The sequence below is a fragment of the Telmatherina bonti genome (genome assembly GCF_933228915.1).
Source record: "Telmatherina bonti genome assembly, chromosome: 3".
Classification (NCBI taxonomy): Eukaryota; Metazoa; Chordata; class Actinopteri; order Atheriniformes; family Telmatherinidae; genus Telmatherina; species Telmatherina bonti.
This window is the reverse complement of record NC_136621.1, coordinates 22,266,492-22,284,769: the sequence shown is the minus strand read 5'-3', so window position 1 is coordinate 22,284,769 and position 18,278 is coordinate 22,266,492. Positions and strand designations below refer to the sequence as shown.

At 38.0% G+C, this 18,278-nt stretch overlaps 1 protein-coding gene across 1 annotated transcript in view; it reads left to right on the top strand.

The window, feature by feature from the left end:
* cacna1ib (calcium voltage-gated channel subunit alpha1 Ib) overlaps window positions 1-18,278 on the top strand; it is a gene marked incomplete at its 3' end in the record, with an annotated part of 171,149 nt that overhangs the window by 107,097 nt on the left and 45,774 nt on the right. Inside the window, exons 11-18 of the mRNA XM_079263089.1 lie at window positions 543-728; window positions 3,549-3,666; window positions 3,952-4,107; window positions 6,864-6,951; window positions 10,526-10,692; window positions 15,556-15,626; window positions 15,822-16,323; window positions 17,178-17,278. Of these exons, the coding sequence (XP_079119215.1) occupies window positions 543-728; window positions 3,549-3,666; window positions 3,952-4,107; window positions 6,864-6,951; window positions 10,526-10,692; window positions 15,556-15,626; window positions 15,822-16,323; window positions 17,178-17,278 (1,389 nt within the window). The remainder of the gene's footprint in view (window positions 1-542; window positions 729-3,548; window positions 3,667-3,951; window positions 4,108-6,863; window positions 6,952-10,525; window positions 10,693-15,555; window positions 15,627-15,821; window positions 16,324-17,177; window positions 17,279-18,278) is intronic.

The window sequence follows — 18,278 nt, the reverse complement described above, 5'->3', positions numbered from 1 at the left end:
GTTTCCTGTTTATGTTGCATCATTTTATAGTACACTTGATGTCTGGAGGACCTGGGGTTACTGGTGTCCAACTTAAACCTTGAAGAACTTCACCTGCTAAAAATTCTTCTTCATTCTGTGAATTGATTGATGATATCTCGATTCTATTCTATTCTATTCTATTCTATTCTATAGTCATTGGGACAAAACTTTTATCCAAAGTGACTTGAATCTGAGAGTGAGAACAACACAAGCAAGAAATCAAACACGAGAGGATGTCATAGATAAGTGCTAGCCAGGCTTCTACAAGTCCAGCTGGACGCAAGATTGGGATAGACAATGGATGAATGGATGGTTATCTGTTATTTTATGTAACAACAGATGTGGTCACATATTTGATAGCTCAAATGCCTTCTATGTCTATAGTAATATAGACATAAATTCACACATATAAATCTGCATTGGTTTGGTGCCCTCATTTTAACTCCAACACATAGTGAGCTCTTCATGCATGAAAGAAAATTGTGAAGTTGTTCAATTTGTGTCCTTTACATTCCCTGCAGTGTTTGCGAAATTGTTGGCCAGTCAGATGGCGGTTTGTCCGTGCTGAGGACGTTCAGGCTGCTGAGGGTGTTGAAGCTGGTGAGGTTCATGCCAGCTCTCAGAAGACAGCTGGTGGTCCTAATGAAGACTATGGACAACGTGGCCACCTTCTGCATGCTACTTATGCTCTTCATTTTTATCTTTAGGTAAGGTAAAAAAAAACAAAAAAAAACTTCTGTATATGAGCTCTATTTCTTGCCTGTGAGCAACTCACAATGGTTCTATTAAAAAAAAAAAAAAAAACATCCATGCATACTTCTTCATTCCCTTAATCATCTTTTGCTTTCAGGTGCTTTCTGTTGTTTTCAGACAAATTACTAGGAAAGAGATCAGTCTGATTCTGTCTCTGCTTTTATGAGCATAAATATATGTTTTCATCCACAGTTTATTTAAATACCTCCTTAACAACTGTCATTAACGAGAAGAGGGTCACAGTTTCCTGAAGCAGCTATTAATCCTTGGTTTGAAATAACAAGCAGACACTGGAACATATGGCTTGAATATAATAAAAAAGGGGGGAAAAAAAGCAAGAGCAACTTAGACATATTTTAAATTGAGTCAGTTTCGGTTCGCATCATTACTAAGAAAGTTTGCTAAAATAAAAATGCTAAATGCTAAAAATAAAAGTACATATATATATATATATATATATATGTACTTTTATTTTTAGCATTTAGCATTTTTATTTTAGCAAACTTTCTTAGTAATGATGCGAACCGAAACTGACTCAATTTAAAATATGTCTAAGTTGCTCTTGCTTTTTTTCCCCCCTTTTTTATTATATTCAAGCCATATGTTCCAGTGTCTGCTTGTTATTTCAAACCAAGGATTAATAGCTGCTTCAGGAAACTGTGACCCTCTTCACGTTAATGACAGTTGTTAAGGAGGTATTTAAATAAACTGTGGATGAAAACATATATTTATGCTCATAAAAGCAGAGACAGAATCAGACTGATCTCTTTCCTAGTAATTTGTCTGAAAACAACAGAAAGCACCTGAAAGCAAAAGATGATTAAGGGAATGAAGAAGTATGCATGTATATATATATATATATATATATATATATATATATATATATATATATATATATATATATATATATATATATATATAAATATATATAAATCGAACTGTCCACTTAGGAAGCAACACTAATTAACAATCAATTTCACATGCTGTTGTGCAAATGGAATAGACAACAGGTGGAAATTATTGGCAATTGGCAAGACACACCCAATAAAGGAGTGGTTCCACAGGTGGTGACCACAGACCACTTCTCAGTTCCAGTGCTTTCTGGCTGATGTTATGGTCACTTTTGAATGCTGGCGGTGCATTTACTCTAGTGGTAGCATGAGACGGAATCTACAACCCACACAAGTGACTCAGGTAGTGCAGCTCATCCAGGATGGCACATCAATGCCAGCTGTGGCAAGAAGGTTTGCCGTCTCTGTCAGCATAGTGTCCAGAGCATGGAGGTGATACCAGGAGACAGGCCAGTACATCAGGAGACGTGGAGGAGGACGTGGGAGGGCAACAACTCAGCAGCAGGACCGCTACCTCCTTCTTTGTGCAAGACAGGAGGAGCACTGCCAGAGCCCTGCAAAATTAGCTTCAGTAGGCCACAAAAGTGCATGTGTCTGCTGAAACAGTCAGAAACAGACTCCATGAGGGTGGTATGAGGGCCCGACGTCCACAGGTGGGGATTGTGCTTACAGCCCAACACCGTGCAGGATGTTTGGCATTTGCCAGAGAACACCAAGATTGACAAATTTGCCACTGGCACTCTCTGCTCTTGACCGATAGAAGCATGTTCACACGGCACATGTGACAGACATGACAGGGTCTGGAGACGCCATAGTGAATGCTGCCTGCTGCCTGCAACATCCTCCAGCATGACCGGCTTGGCAGTGGGTCAGTAATGGTGTGGGGTGGCATTTCGTTGGAGGGCCGCACAGCCCTCCATTTGCTCACCAGAGGTAGCCTGACTGCCATTAGGTACTGAGATGAGATCTTCAGACCCCTTATGCTGGTACAGTTGGCCCTGGGTTCCTCCAAATGCAAGACATTGCTAGACCTCATGTGGCTGGAGTGTGTCAGCAGTTCCTGCAACATGTAGGCATCGATGTTATGGACTGGCCCGCCCGTTCCCCAGACCTGAATCCAACTGAGCACATCCGGGACATCATGTCTCGCTCCATCCACCAACACCAAGTTGCACCACAGACTGTCCAGGAGTTGGCGGATGCTTTAGTCCAGGTCTGGGAGAAGATCCCTCAGAAGAACATCTGCCGTCTCATCAGGAGCATGCCCATATGTTGTAGAGAGGTCATACAGGCACGCGGAGGCCACACACACTACTGAGCCTCATTTTAACTTGTTTAAAGGACATTACATCAAAGTTGGATCAGCCTGTAGTGTGTTTTTCCACTCTCATCTTGAGTATAACTCCAAATCCAGACTTCCATGGGTTGATACATTTGATTTTCAATGATATTTCTTGTGTGGTTTTGTCTTCAGCACATTCAACTATGGAAAGAACAAAGTATTTCATTCATTCAGATCTACAAAGTGTTACTTTACTAACTTTAATTACCAAAAAAAACAAAATTCAGACTTTGGATTTTTCTTACATTGGGCATGTTTTGTGTCAACATTACTGGAATATTTTTAACAATCATGTGCATTTGTTCGTTTTCAGTGTTTATTATGGTACTTTAACAACAAGGTTATCACTGGCGCAGGTGAAATCTTATGTAAGCATTCTGCACGGTTTAGTCTCATTCACACATTTACATGCATCTGCATAATCTTAACCAAAAGACCTGGCACAAAAGAGATAATAACACAGAGCTGCAAATGAAAGAGGATTTTATTTTCCTTTTATCCTTTTAGGGGATTTTGTGTCATGATCCACACCGATCATCAGTCGGATACATTTTCATTGTGTGTGGTATGTTGTGTTGCAGCATACTTGGGATGCATATATTTGGCTGTAAATTCAGCCTCAAGACAGAGACTGGAGACACTGTACCAGACAGGAAGAACTTTGACTCACTGCTGTGGGCCATTGTCACAGTTTTCCAGGTAATTTGTTTTGCATGATATGAGTGCATAATTTACATATATTTCTTAAGTGGTAGCATAGCTCTGTGGATGTTTTTCACATACCATTTCAGACACTTTATCATGTTTATTATGTAGGCTTAATTACTGAAGACTGAAGAGTGTAACATGTTTTCCAACATTAAAAGTGATTTTTTTTTTCTTTCTGTAATGCAAAATGTTTTATTTATAATATACTTAAGCTTTGATTTAAAGAATAAATAAATGAAAAAAGATTATTCAATCTATCTATCTTTTTCCTTCAAGATTCTGACCCAGGAGGATTGGAATGTGGTTTTGTACAACGGTATGGCAGCAACCTCACCACTTGCTGCTCTTTATTTCGTGGCACTCATGACCTTTGGAAACTATGTTCTCTTCAACCTGCTGGTGGCCATCTTGGTAGAAGGATTTCAGGCAGAGGTAAGGAAACCTACTGCTGAGTATTACCACTTGGCCTCAGAGTACTGCATGTAAAATGGTTTACCGGACAAACTACTGTTTGCATTGCATTTTCATTTTTGCTGCTAATGCGTTAATAACCACGTTGTTTTTTTCCATATGCTAATGAATATTAAATAAGTTCAGCTTGCATCAACGGCAGTAATTATGTAATCTTTTAAAGGTGTTTTTCTACCTGAGTGGTTTTAGTTCTGGTTTCAGAGCCAAAAACTGAAAATCTACATGAGCACTTCCCCTTTGTTGTGCTTGATCAACAACAAATAAGCACTGAAGTACTGGGGCAGGGTTATAGAGACTGTCTATGAGATAAAATGTTGTATGTGCTGGTAATTGCATTTCTGTTCATTAATTGAGCATTTGGAAAAACTGTCTGTGTTGCAGGAAGTAACAACGCATTCCAACTGTTGATCAGAACAATCTTTTGAAACCAAATTGAGACAATAACACATCTTTTATTGTAATGTTTTTGTGTCGTTTAGAAGTTTTCTGGTGTTTTGGTTCTCTTCAGTGAATGTCTCCAACTGCAGTCATTCCATCCGGCTGCAGGAGGGTCGCTCACAAAGACCGTAGTTGGAGACACCTACTCTTCATAAATTTTGTGAAGAATAGAATAAGGACTAAATGTATTTGAAAGACACAACTAAAGTGACATAAGGATGTGGCTCTTTTGTGCTTTTGGACTGCGTTCTAAGCTTGGAACAACTTCAAACTGGCATTAACTCTGAAACAGCGTTCTGAACCAGTTTGATCTAAGGGACGATAGCAATAAGGAAGAAACGTCAAAAATCAACCAGCTCCTACTTTAAACATCTAGCCAACAAGTACTAACAAAGAAAAAATGTGTAATCTTATTCATAAAATTTTATCTGCCATGTTAACCAAAATCAGCCTGTGATCCCCCCACACACATTTTCCGACTTTTTCACTTCAGCTATGTTTAACTTCTCTCTCCATCGTTGATTTCTCTGCATGGCTCTCTCCAGATGGCAACTGACATCCATCTGTCTGTTGTGTTCACAGTGGAAACTCTAACCTTTGACAGAGACTTTTGGCAGCTATAATAAACCCACTTCCTGATTCTTGCTGGGTTTTTTGTGAAACTTTGTTGGAAAGAGCAAATTAAATTCTACTTGTGTCACAACATCTATCCAGATAAACCCCTTCGCATGTCATCTTTAATACTGTATATTATTATCCACAGAAACACCCTGGTGACAACCTAATTTATGCTGATTTTGTTTTATACAATTGTTCATGTTTAAGGTTTTGGGTGAATGCAAACATTACCTAAAATTACATTTTTTAACCCATTTTCTGCTAGCATTCACTGACTAGTCCTCTTGAGGCGAAAACCAGTGTTTCACAGTTAACAGTGCAGCAGATATTCAGATATAAGTTAATAGGAAAGCCCAGAAAAATTACGTATAGTATATGACCTTCAATTTTTGAAGTTTTCAGTATAAATAAAATACTGAATTTTAATACCAAATTATAATTCAACTATGTGTAGTGGTTGGAAGTTACATTCAGCATATTTATACAGGTGTGACACATAAGTCTCCAAACGTTTTGGACTTTTGACTGGTACAATATATGGATCCTTGCATTCATAGAGTAGCTAAACTTTATTGAGTCTGAATGCATCCTGTGTGGGCATGAACGTAGCTGGCAGCTGAGAAGCACTCCATCTTCACCATGTGAGCCACCAGAATTAGCTGCTTTGCATGCTAACATCTGTATACTGTATCATCACAATACATGGATGAAAAAACATCATGCTGCTGATGTCATTGTTTAGTTAAAACGTGACACAAAAAACATTTTTATTGTCTGAAGTCCAAACATAATAATTTATCAAGTGCCATATTTCCGAAGCATCCATCTCAGCAGAAACTAGATGATAAATTATGCTGTCAGTCTGCCGTCAGCTGTCAACTCAGACATGATTATTGGACAACTCGGGTGCAGTTGAGTAATCGAGTTGCTTCTTTCATACATAAATTAAAGCATTATCATACTTATTACACAAAAATAGGGTTATACCTATTGATACAAATCAAAAGGCTTTTGATTGATACTTACGAAATGTTCGGACAAACCACAGCCATCAGCCTTTCAATCTCTCTGTCAGTTTTTGTTTTTTTTTCGTCCTCTGTTTGCTTGTACTGTCAGTCTCCCCCCTCTGGCTCTTTCACCTTCCACTGCTCCCACACTCTGCTTCTGCTACTACAACACATGAGGGATTATTGAGCCAATTTACTGCCACAGTTCAGGCTGCGCGGAAATCCCACTGGTTTTAAACAAAGTATGGGGGATTTAGGAGAAGTGTGTCTGTCGTTTCAAGCCTTTACTGATTTAATCAGAAGAAAGGACGCTGACCTGAGTCATTCAGGTCAGCATCCTGACATTTATACTATAGTGGGAGCAACTGCAGTCTTGGCTGATGGCATGTCAGTTTTTTTTTTTTTTATATATCTTATAAATTTAAAAGGATTATGGACATACTTTGATCCCAATTTACAAGAATTAATAATAACAAAGAAAAGAAATCAACTCATATACACATATTTGTTAATTAATAACCTTTAATTGTGAAGAAAAAAAAAACAATATAGAAAAATCTAGTATCTATCTGTGCCATTTTAGATCTCTTGAGCTCTGTGTGGCAGGCTTCTATAGCTTCTTTCTACTTATTTTCTTTGTTTCTTTTTCGCCAGGGTGACGCCAATCGCTCTTATTCAGATGATGACCACTCCTCTTCCAACTTTGACGAGAGTGAGAAACATGAATCTATAAAGCTATCTGGTGAGGACTAAGCGCCCATTTAACTTTATCAGGATTATTCGCAATGCTTGTATTCATCCTTCTCATATTGTTGAAAATTGGAATTCTGTAAACATGTTACTATTTTAAAGATATGATTTAAGTAGGTAAAGGCTTTTTTAGCTGTCAGGATCATATTGCAGTCTCCTCAAAATTCTTGACACCATGAGGTTTTTTGAGTTTCGAGAAAAAAAGAAATCATATAAAAATATAGTGATGGTGCACCGAGTAGGAAAATATCATTGTTTTTTTCTTTTTTTATCAGTAAACACTGAAAACATAGAGGGGGAGAGATATTTCCCCTGAGGGTTTTAGTAATAAGCTATATTTAACAATGTTATACCAGTCGGTTTTGCATACAGTATAATGATGTCACCATAAGATGGAGTTCTATTATTACCACACAGAAACAAACTCTGTTTTCAAGCAAGAGAATTCTAAAGAGAACTGTGTTTCTGACTATTGATGACTCCCCTCAGAGAAAAAATTGATTTATTGTGCATTAATTATAATAATAAACAACCTTTATACAGTTGTGAAGTATCCTTTTAGTTTTGTGTTTAGCACAAATTGACATCTCAATCAAGTGGGATAAGAGTGGTTTGGTTTTTGGCTTTAAAAGTATGACAACAAATGTTGAAATATTCCATGAATGCCAAACTCAATGAAAAAGACAAGAAAATAGAGTTTTAGGAGGGTTTATCAATTTGATATTTTCAAACATTAACAAAGAATGTTAACATCTGGAAAATGAGGGAGTTGTTCTAGTTTGAGAATATAACAGGATATGACATTTCCCAAAGTTTACGACTTAAAATTCCATTTAATTGTTGAATGCACAATCTAATAGGTTATAATATTTAGAAATTAATCATATAATTTGTTGATTAGTTTCAGATTTTAAAAGCAGAACATTTTGCTTGAGATCTGTTTGTACATCACAATATTCCATGAAATCATTTCAGTGAGGCTTATTCAAAAAGAAGCTTAACGTCCATCCCCCCAAAAAAAAAAGTTTAAATCCTGCTATTTATTTCTTCTGAGATGGAAAGATTTCTAGGACAACTCATTCCACTTACATGTTCACAGTTCAGTAAGGATTGTTGTTGTTGTTGTTGTTGTTATTGTTATTATTAGTATTATTTAAATGTTGAGCTTTTTGTCTGTTTCCTTCTAAATCTGTTTGTTTTCTCTGTTTTAGTCTTGGGGGAAAAATTTAAGAGTAAATCAAAGGTAGTGTTTGTAGCGGAATAGCCCTCTACAAATTATGAATTTATTAATTACCTCGGAGCACCACTCATCACTTTTAATTAACCTAAGATTCAGGCAGATGAGACACCTGAAATAAACTCAATTCAATAAACAGTCTCAGTCTAAAGGAGTAAATTCTAAGAACGAATGAACCAGAAATTGTGCATTCAGAAATTATGACAAGAACGGATGAATTGATTATACATATTTATTACAATGATGGTAAACATACAACAGTGAAAATGAGCAATGGTGGAGAGGTTATTGGTGAGATGGTATAATGGATTTGTCTGCATGGAATTTCATTTATGACATTAATAAGGAACGCTGAGATTAATTAAATGAGATGGAGCAGGAAGAAACTGGTTGGAATTAAGCAAATAAATCGGGAGGATTATCTTACTTAAATCTTTGATAAGAACGTGTTCAATAATTCTAAATTTGGATAAGAATTCAAATTTAATTATTTAATTAGAATTTGATGTACTGGTTTGGGACATCACAAATGTCCCAAACCAATACCAAAGAGCGTTATCAGATCCTACTTGAATGCTGGATCCGGAGTGAGGTCGAAGCGGGTGGTTGGTTCCCTATTCGGCGCGTTTCCGGGGGATTGGATCCCTGGAGTGTCAGACGGGTAGGTCTATGCAGCTACTCTGGGCTTCTGGGTCCGTTCAGCGGAGTTCCAGAGCGGCATGATGATGATCCAGATTGTCCCAAAAATAGATAGTTCCAGATTTTACGTGTAAAGACGCAGTGGAAAAAGTTGGAGCTACGGTTCTGGTTAATTACTGATCTCGGGAAAAATAACTGGTTACAAATAAACACTTGTTGTACTTTCTCCGGTTCGGAAGAACAGAGAGGTAAAAGCTTATAATGAAATAACAAAAAGAAAAAAAAAAAAGAAGACGAAAGACTAAAGATCTAAACAGAAAACAAAAGCTTAGACGAAGACAAGAAAGACTAAAACTGAGAAAGTCAGGCTGCCAGTCTAATTTAAACAGACCCGCCTTTCGAACTTCCAGCCAATCATGAGTTTCTTCTGTCAGAGGCTGACCAACCTTATCCAATCAGGTCAGCTCTAGTTCCTTCCCTCTGCATCTCATTAATGTGAACAGGATACTCCCAATTCTTTACTTTGTTTGACTCCAATACACATCAAATCACATTCTTTCAGAGTTATGCAGATTCCTCGTTTGCTGGGGAAGGAAAGCATTAACTTATAGTATTACTTTCACACATGAAAAGACTGGGTACATGTATTTTTATTAAAGGTGGATTAATTAATTGTCATGACTCGTCCTCATCGGGTGATCCTAAAAAAGGGAAAACTCACATTTTATTCATTCACATTAGTAGCTTAAGAGAAGTCTGAAACTTGGAAAACATAATCAACAATTATTTAATGCAGTGTTTATGATTAATATGCGTGTGTGATCAGTTCAAAGAATTAAATCACATATCAAGATAAAATAATGGAAAAGAAGAAATTCAATCAAAAACAATTAACCACAGTCATTCTGACTAAGTTAAATTGGTTAGACAACTTGAAGAATAAGATCATGAGGTTAAGCATCTAAAGTTTCCTTCAATGGGGAAAGAAGTTTGAATTTCTTTCAGTCTCCTTCTCAGTCAGGGGAGAGGTTGTTGGTCTGGCGCCATGAAGTCTAGTACTTTGATGAAAGGGCTCATTTTTGACAAGAACCTGAGTTTGGTCAGATGCGACTCTCGGCATCCCCCCGACCTGCAACTATAAATTGTTAGATGTTCTACTCCCTTTGTGTTGACACAGCTGCATTCTGTAGAGAGAAAAGGGTGTAAATCTCTGGGTGTCGTCCTCCTTTTGGGTCAAATGGGTCACCCTCCTCGTCCTGTGGACCAGTCTTACTGCAGAGAAAGAAATGACAATTTCTCTTAATTTCTCTTAATCCAGTTCGAATGTCTTTTAATCCTGGAAGGCCAAGATCACTACATGTTCTAGTAGTAGTAGTAGTGCTGAATACAGTTTACCTAAATCTAAACCTACAATATACTAAATTTTTCTATGTTCCTATTTCTGTTTAAAATAGAAATAAAATGCCCTTTTATTGCAACATCAGTCTCACAGAGATAAAACAAACAGGACAGCCTGGAAGTAATTATGAGGGCTGAATTAAACACAAATAAAAGCACAATTTCAAACAAATATCTTCTTCTCAGTGGGCACGTCTGTCGGTATGATGTGATGTCAGGAGTTTAAAGCCAATATTTGATGAATGGAAGAAGTCAGAATAATTTATAACTCATTTTATTCAATTCCATCCAGACCCGAGGATCTGCACTCTGACACCAAATGGCCACCTGGAGCTGGGAGCCCTTTCAGGGCCCAGGGGATCCTACTCCTCAGACAAGCGGAGCTTTCCCAATGAGTCCAGAAAGAGCAGTGTGATGAGCCTTGGCAAGAGCAGCCTGGAGAGACGCTCCCTCTCTCTGGTACCTTGTTACCCTGTCATCCACAAGCACTTATGCACATGCATCATCCATCACCGTGAACATGAAATTTAATTGAGTTTAATTGTGTTTGGCTTTGTCAGGTGCAAAGCTAATTTGTTTCAGGTTCATTGGGGCTGTTAAAAGAAAATTATTACCCAAGGACGAACAAAACTAGAAGCATATGATGGATAAACTCAGTGTTTTGATTTTGATTATTTATTCCACAAAGCCTATAAATAGATAAAAATGTATAAATAAGTAATTACGTAAATGTTGGGAGTGTGTCTATTTAGGAGAGTTATTCAGAGATCTTAGATTGGTAAATGAACCATACTAATGGGTTAAACAAAGTAAGGCTTATTCTACTCAGAGCAAATTTCCTAAATATGAATTCCACCAAAATGCTGGAACAGCAGCATTTTAGTGGGAGAGGAAAGCACTTAATCTAGCAGTTGCAATGGTGTATTAATAGATCCATTAACCGCAGCTGTCTTTGGAAAAACTCTGGAAAACAAAAACCAACCTATTAAGTTGGACCTCTACAAAATCAGGCCACTGAGGACCCTTTAACCATAATTACTCTCGAAACTTCAGTAGCCTGGGTAGGTATATGGTACCCTTATATCTGGAGGGTAATGCTGGCGTGTGAAGAATCACATGAGCTTGTTAACTTGGCATTTAATTCACTGAACACAGAGCATAAATTAGATTTTTCTGAGCCGATGTGTTTGCTGGTCTGAAATGGTGCCTAATTTCTGTTAAAGAAGAAAGAATAGGAAAACACATCTGCTTCTGTGATGAAGGCATGACAGCTATCTAGCCTTATGTCAGATACACTCCTTAATAGCACAAATGCATTTTAGATGGCCAATTTATGACATTACATTTTTCTGCTCAACTGTTTAGTAGAGCATAGTTTTCATTACGTTTTAAGCAAGGGTTGTTTAGCAGGGATGGTTTTTGGGCTCTAGTGGCCTTTTATGACAGTAACTGGTTCAGAGAAAGTTGGGAAGGACATGCTGTAACGGGTCAGAGGCTCTGACTTGAACATGGTTACTTGCACTGAGGAACTGTAGCCTCTAAGCATGGGGCAGCTGCTCAGCCAGTTGAGCTATCAATCCATAGAAATGTCCATGTTTATTTTCTATCTCAGTTTCGTTTGCTCAGAATTCCACTTTTATACGATTTTTTTTATGATAATTGGATGATAAGCACAAGATAGGAGGTTGTTGTTATCTTGTGACGGTTCCACTTTGTCATCACATAAACTTAATGACATAGGGAAAGGGGTTTTGTCAGGGGATTTTAGTTTGAACCAAATGAACCCTTGTTCTGTCAGACAAACTCCATTATCTACAGCTGCTGTAAAGCCTGGACTTCCTCATTAAAACTATATAATTGCACCCATTGCTTATGAACAAACTTTATAAGTGCAATTCATACCTGTGTGCTGTGTTTGCTGAACCAAAACCGTTTAGAAGAATGCTGAAACAGATATACCAGGTTTTGCTCAGCATACAGTTACCATGGCAATGTCTATTAATTGACTGTTTCCCTGCTCTGTTCATCCAGAGAAAAAGTGAGGGAGAAGTACTGTAGAGAGGAGAGATGACAAGGAGAAGTAGAAAGGGTAAAGCAAAACAGTGGGATGGTGATATAGAAAGACACAGAGGTTGGCACGGTTACAGGAAGATTGAGGGGAGTGAAAACCTGAGAGATGATAAGCTGCAGGTTAGCAGCCTTCTTACTGCAGAGGTTATAGTGTTAAACATAGTGGGTGTGTTAAAGCCACTTCACTGTGAGATCTCCTCTTCTTTCAAACTCCAAGTTTAATGATATCAGAACGGACCAATTATATCACTCCGAGCAAATGTAATGGAATAAAAGGCATTCAAGAGGGTATAATTTCTTGTTTATCTTTATTGTATTGTATTTTATTTATAAGTTTTGAAGTGCTCTTTCAAGCCTTTTTTATGTCTGCATATCCTTGATGAATTCACACTGGCGATTATGAGTCAACTCCATCTGTTTGCTGAATGTTTTCTTGTTTTATATCAGATACTGCTGATTAGACTCAGTTTAACGCAGCACTTTGGTACAATTAGATCTCTACTTAGTTTAACAGGCTTACTGTTTTGTTGATGTTTGTCAGTGCAAAACACTGACAGAACTCTGGGGAAGTTTTTGTGATGAAGAACTGAGAATTGGGCACTTTGAATCTGAACATTGCTTTGTTTACTGTTTAAAATAATAGAAATGCCAAGTTGCAGAGTAAGAGTAAGAGTAAAATGTGTGTACATTTTAAATAACTATTACAACAAAAGGGATTCCTTTCTGCATTTCCAGTGTTGGAGGGCCATTTTATGGCCTTTCAATGTTACCCTGCTTCAACAGACCTGACTCACATTAACATCATTTGCAACAAGCTATCGATGAAATCTGTTTTGCATTTGGTGTATCTGGTGTGTTGAAGTAGAGAAACATATAAAAGCTGCAGTGGCTCTCCAGGATTGGAGCTGGATATTCTTCTTTGTGTTTATGAATCTACTGCAGGGACCCTCAGTCCTGGTCCTCGAGGGCCCGTGTCCTGCAAGTTTTCTAAGTGTCCCTGCTGAAACATAGCTGACTCAAACTCAAACTAGCTCCACACATGTCTGCTAAATACACATGGATTTGAATCCAGTGGGCTGTGGTGGGGATACATGGAAGTCTTCCAGGACACCAGCCCTTGTGGACCCAGACTGAGGATCCCTGATCTGTAGTATAGTAATAGTTGTATATTCTGAATAAATACTGTATCCATGATGGACCGATTCATTGCCTTATCTGTGAGAATATTCGGACACAGCTTATGCCTCATTTCAGGGTCTGCACACTTCAGAGTTTGCTGACTCCATCAACTAGGTAGTCCTACATGGTTTGCACACTCTAAACCTACTTACTGTTACTGTTAAGTATTATTACTGCTTACCAGTAGCAGGTAGCTAGCTGCTAGCCTTGGAGCTACTGTTACTGAATGTGAGACTTAGGCTCCGGGTTTGAAAGTTAGCATTTGAAAACTTTTTTTTTTTTTTTTTTTCGATGACATGAGTACAGACAAGGCCAGAATAACTCCATATATAAGTTGTTTAAAGCCTAACTAAAATCTAATAGCAGTATTAAAGACATATAACAGCAGCTCCGTTCCCAGCGCAGGTTAGAGGAGGTTGTCATTCCTTACCATTGTGAACACATTTTTCTTGATTATTCCAATAGAAAGATTGAAGGAAAATATGTAAAACATCTTTAATATGTGTTGGATTTATTTATGGCTCCACATAAATCAAAGATAGTGGAGGTTGTTGTTTGGTTACTTGAATAATAGACACTTAATAAAGTATAAAGTAGATGATGATAGCCACAGACTGTGGGGAAAAATAACCTTAATGTGAAATAAAGATGCAAGACAATAGTTCAATAGTAATCTTTAATAATAAAGATGTTGGATTAACTCATTCTAACCTAATTAAACGAATTGCACGTTCCTTTTATAACATAAATGACAAAGCTGCAATCATATCAGCATGTATAGCAGTGTGAACATCCTGACTACACAAGGCACAGTGTGTTAGAGTCAGCTACTGCTGCAGTTGTATGCCACATAATGTGGAACAATTGCCTTGACAGTAAATATTTGTCTGAAACTGACACAAATACACACTCATTGTTCCTCTTGAGTGATCTGCAGTGGAGCTCTATTCAAACTGAAGTGTTATCTAACATTTAGTTTACATGCTTCAGTTTAGTTTCTATAGAGACAGATGCAAAGATTCTCATGTTCAGGCTTTGACTGACAACTTGTATTGTACATTACCAAAGGTATAACTTCTAATTGGGTGTATTTAACTCAAACGAGTAGTCATGTGCAAACAAGCAGAATTGCTTCCTTTAAATGGAAGTAGCACCTAGAAATTGACATATTAGATTTAATGACAATCCCCAGTGCACCAATGTCTCACTTTGAAAAGTACAGTTACCTTTAATCCTTTAAGAATTGTAATGGAAAGGATCCAGTACATGCACTGTTATTTTTGTGAATATTGGTGTTATTTCTTGGAGTGTCCTCAAGTACTTGATATTTGTATTACCTATAGGCTACAGCTAAAGCTAAAAAGAATAATAACTTTTGAAAGTGTTGAAATTGAGGCATAAATATATAAAAGATACACAACTTTGTGCCGTAATTCTCTTCTTTTTTGGCTAAATAAAGCTTCACTCTCCTTACAACCTTCACAGGACAGAGCTGGTGTAGAAAACTGATGGAAGAAGACAGATTTACACATCCGGGCAGGAATGAGAAACTAAGTGGCAGGGTTGGATCATACTTATGACGGCGTCCATGTTTTTTAAATGCTGCTTGCTGGATACATTTTGGTACACCACCTCAATCAGCTGCTAATTAAAACTATTTATTCAGCCTTTATCAGCAAACATGTGGAAGTGACAACTTTCATGCTTTTCTGCGTTAACCACACCCACCTCGCCTGGTGCGTTGACAGTAAGTTGTCTCCGTTACACTCAAGCAAAGTGATATCGTTTTGCTCTTGAGGCCTTGAGAAGAAGACAGAAGTTCTCGCTTCTTGCGGATTATGTTAACAGCCTGAACAGTTCAATGTTGAAGAGTGCGAACAAAGTATTGATATACTTTTTTTTTACTGCAACCCAAAAACCTGTAATGACACGGGCAGTTATGGCAGATTTATTTTTTTATTTATTGTTCATCTAAAATAAAGCTTAATATTGTATGGTCAAGACACTTTTGTCTTTTTTTTTTTTATGCCTGAGGTAATGACCTCTCTTGCATTGACCGTGTTTCTTTTGTAGCGCCATGGTCGCAGTTCCAACTACCACAACTGGGGACGACCATTTCCTCCACAGTCAGGATGGAGTCGCAGGTAAATGTTTATGAATGTTCATGAATGTGTGGCTAGACCAGCTGGTAAAACAGGGCTGGAGATCAGAGAGAGGGTGTCCAGAGGAAATTACTCCTCTAGTTTTTCACACAACAATTTATTAATTACTTCAATTTAGAAATTTTGTATTTCCATTTACTGCCCCTTTAAGCATGCTTTTACTTGTCTACTCTACAGGTCGAGCTCCAACAGCCTTGGTCGAAGGAACTATGGGTTTGCTGGGACACATCCAGTTGGAGGCAGCCTTCGTGTGCGCAGCACCCGGTCTCCCCACTGCTACAGCTATGCTTCAGAACAGGAGTCCCTTCTTTCTCACCCTCTGAATGTGCATCATCCTCTGCTCCCTCATCATCCACCCCCACCCCCGGTGTTCCTTTCCAGACACTTTGGTGTGAGGAGGGATCGACGGGCTCTGTCTCTGGAGCTCCCAGAGCTACTTCGAACAGGAGGACAGCCACCAGTACTGCCCCCGATCCAGCTTCCAGATCCTGGAAGGAGGAGTGGGTCTGGGACGGGAAGGTCGCTTACAGGAGGGTCTGGCACTGGAAGTGGTTTCGGAGGGGATCACCGTGACTGTAATGGCAAGGCACCAGGTCCACACACTCTTCTGATAACTGAGGTTTTTCCTCAAGTCAACGCACGCAAGGATAGAGCGGACCTGGATGAGGAAACAGACTATGTGAGTGGCAGATTGTACACTTTATTCTGTAAATCCTACTGATAATATCAGAAAATATGCCCAGTGAAGTCATACTAGTGGTAAGTTCAAGAGTGAGACTGAGTGTTCCATTGAAATTTGGATATGCTTCATATAAAATACAGACCCCTTTTATGTGCATGCTCCAGTCTTTTTCTGAAGAGACTGTGATGCTCTTTGCCTTTCTTCCTTTGAAATATTTAATATGTGATCTTGTCTACGACCTCTGGTCTTCACTGGCAGGCCTGTATACTCGCCCTGGTATTTCTCAGCTATTTCCCACCAAATACCAGAACTTTATCAGTTCCTAAACAATTTAATCTTCATCGCATATGACCAAAGAATGCTTTATAAAATACTCATCCATTTTCTTTCCATGAGTTCAGCATAGTTAAATCTTTCATTCATTTTTTGAGCTGATGAGCAAGAAAAAACTAGGCTGTGCCTTTTCCAGTCATATCAATGCCACCTTTGGTTTTTGCTTTGAGGGCGAATTTCCCACATTTCTTTCTCATATGTGAATAATCTTACATTTATACAAGCCACAGAGGTGTTTTTGCTTACACAGGGCCGGATCTGTGAAAGGTTTGCGTGTATTGTGGAAAACTAAATGTTTCCCATGGTCATTTAGGAAGTTTGGATTGAAGTAAATGGTTAGACAGACATTGTTGCAGTTATTTGCATGAAATCTGTGGTCATAAAAAGTAAGGTAAAATAAACTTTAATGCATATATAGATTTTTTTTTTTAACTGTCGACAAAACACAAATAGTACTAATTCTCGTAGCTATAGAAGACTTTACTTGACTGAACTCTTTTCCTTCCTCCTCCACAAAGAGTATTTGCTTCCGTATCCAGAAGATGATGGAGGTGTACAAGCCAGACTGGTGTGAGACCAGAGAAGACTGGTCGGTGTATTTGTTTTCCCCTCAGAACAAGTAAGTGAACAACTTAAGATGTTTTATGATGCAGAGTAGCTCCAATTATTATGCATTTTAGATTTAAATGATTAAATTCACTGCTTGATTAAAGTGACTTAAGCTCTGCATATGGAGAATTTACTAAAACAGATAAGGGCTGAATTAATACCTTGTTTTAGTTGCAGTACCCATGGGCAGCAACACATCCTGATAAATTAATCTACAGTATTATAATTATTATTGTAAAAAAAAAAAAAGTAAGTCCTATACTGTATACAAACCTGGATTTGGACAATATACTTTAAAGAAACTGGGGGCTGAACTTTTCTTTTCAAACTTAATTTACTTACAAAACACTTAATTTACACAGCTTAGAGTTATTTGAGGTAGTATTAAAATATAAAAACATTAAAAAAACATCTGCTTATAAGACATCTTGTTTAATACTCATGAGACTTTAATATTATGGAGAACCACTTTTTATTTTTTATTTATTTATTTATTTAAACACTCATTCAAAAGCCAAATATGTTGTCTGCTTTCACAAATTCACACAATCCTTCAGTCCATCATCTGAATCGTGCAGAGTGTCTCCCCAGTAACCATGGGAAGGTAAAAGCCACTGACCTTTGCTACAGCCACTGGGAATTGAATTGAATGGAAGATGTAAATGCCACCGATGTAACCTGTCAGTACTAAAACAAAGTGACAAGAATATATCCTGATTTGTACGTACAATAGTCTGTTGTGGCTTTGAAGTGTCTTTGCTCCACACTGAAGTGCAAACTGCAAAGAAACAGAGCATAAAGAAGTACTTTAAGAGCAATCGCCCTGAAGAACACCTGTTAGCAAATGCTACAAGCTCTGTCCAGATAATGTAGAAGAACAGGAAGCTCTACAAACTGTTTAGCTGTTCACACAGAAAACTCTCCTCGTGTCTCACAAATAGCTTGATAAGGTGATGCTGCTGCTTGTTTCCCCCGCAGCATCCTTTTTCCTCTCTAAACAGAGTAGTCTG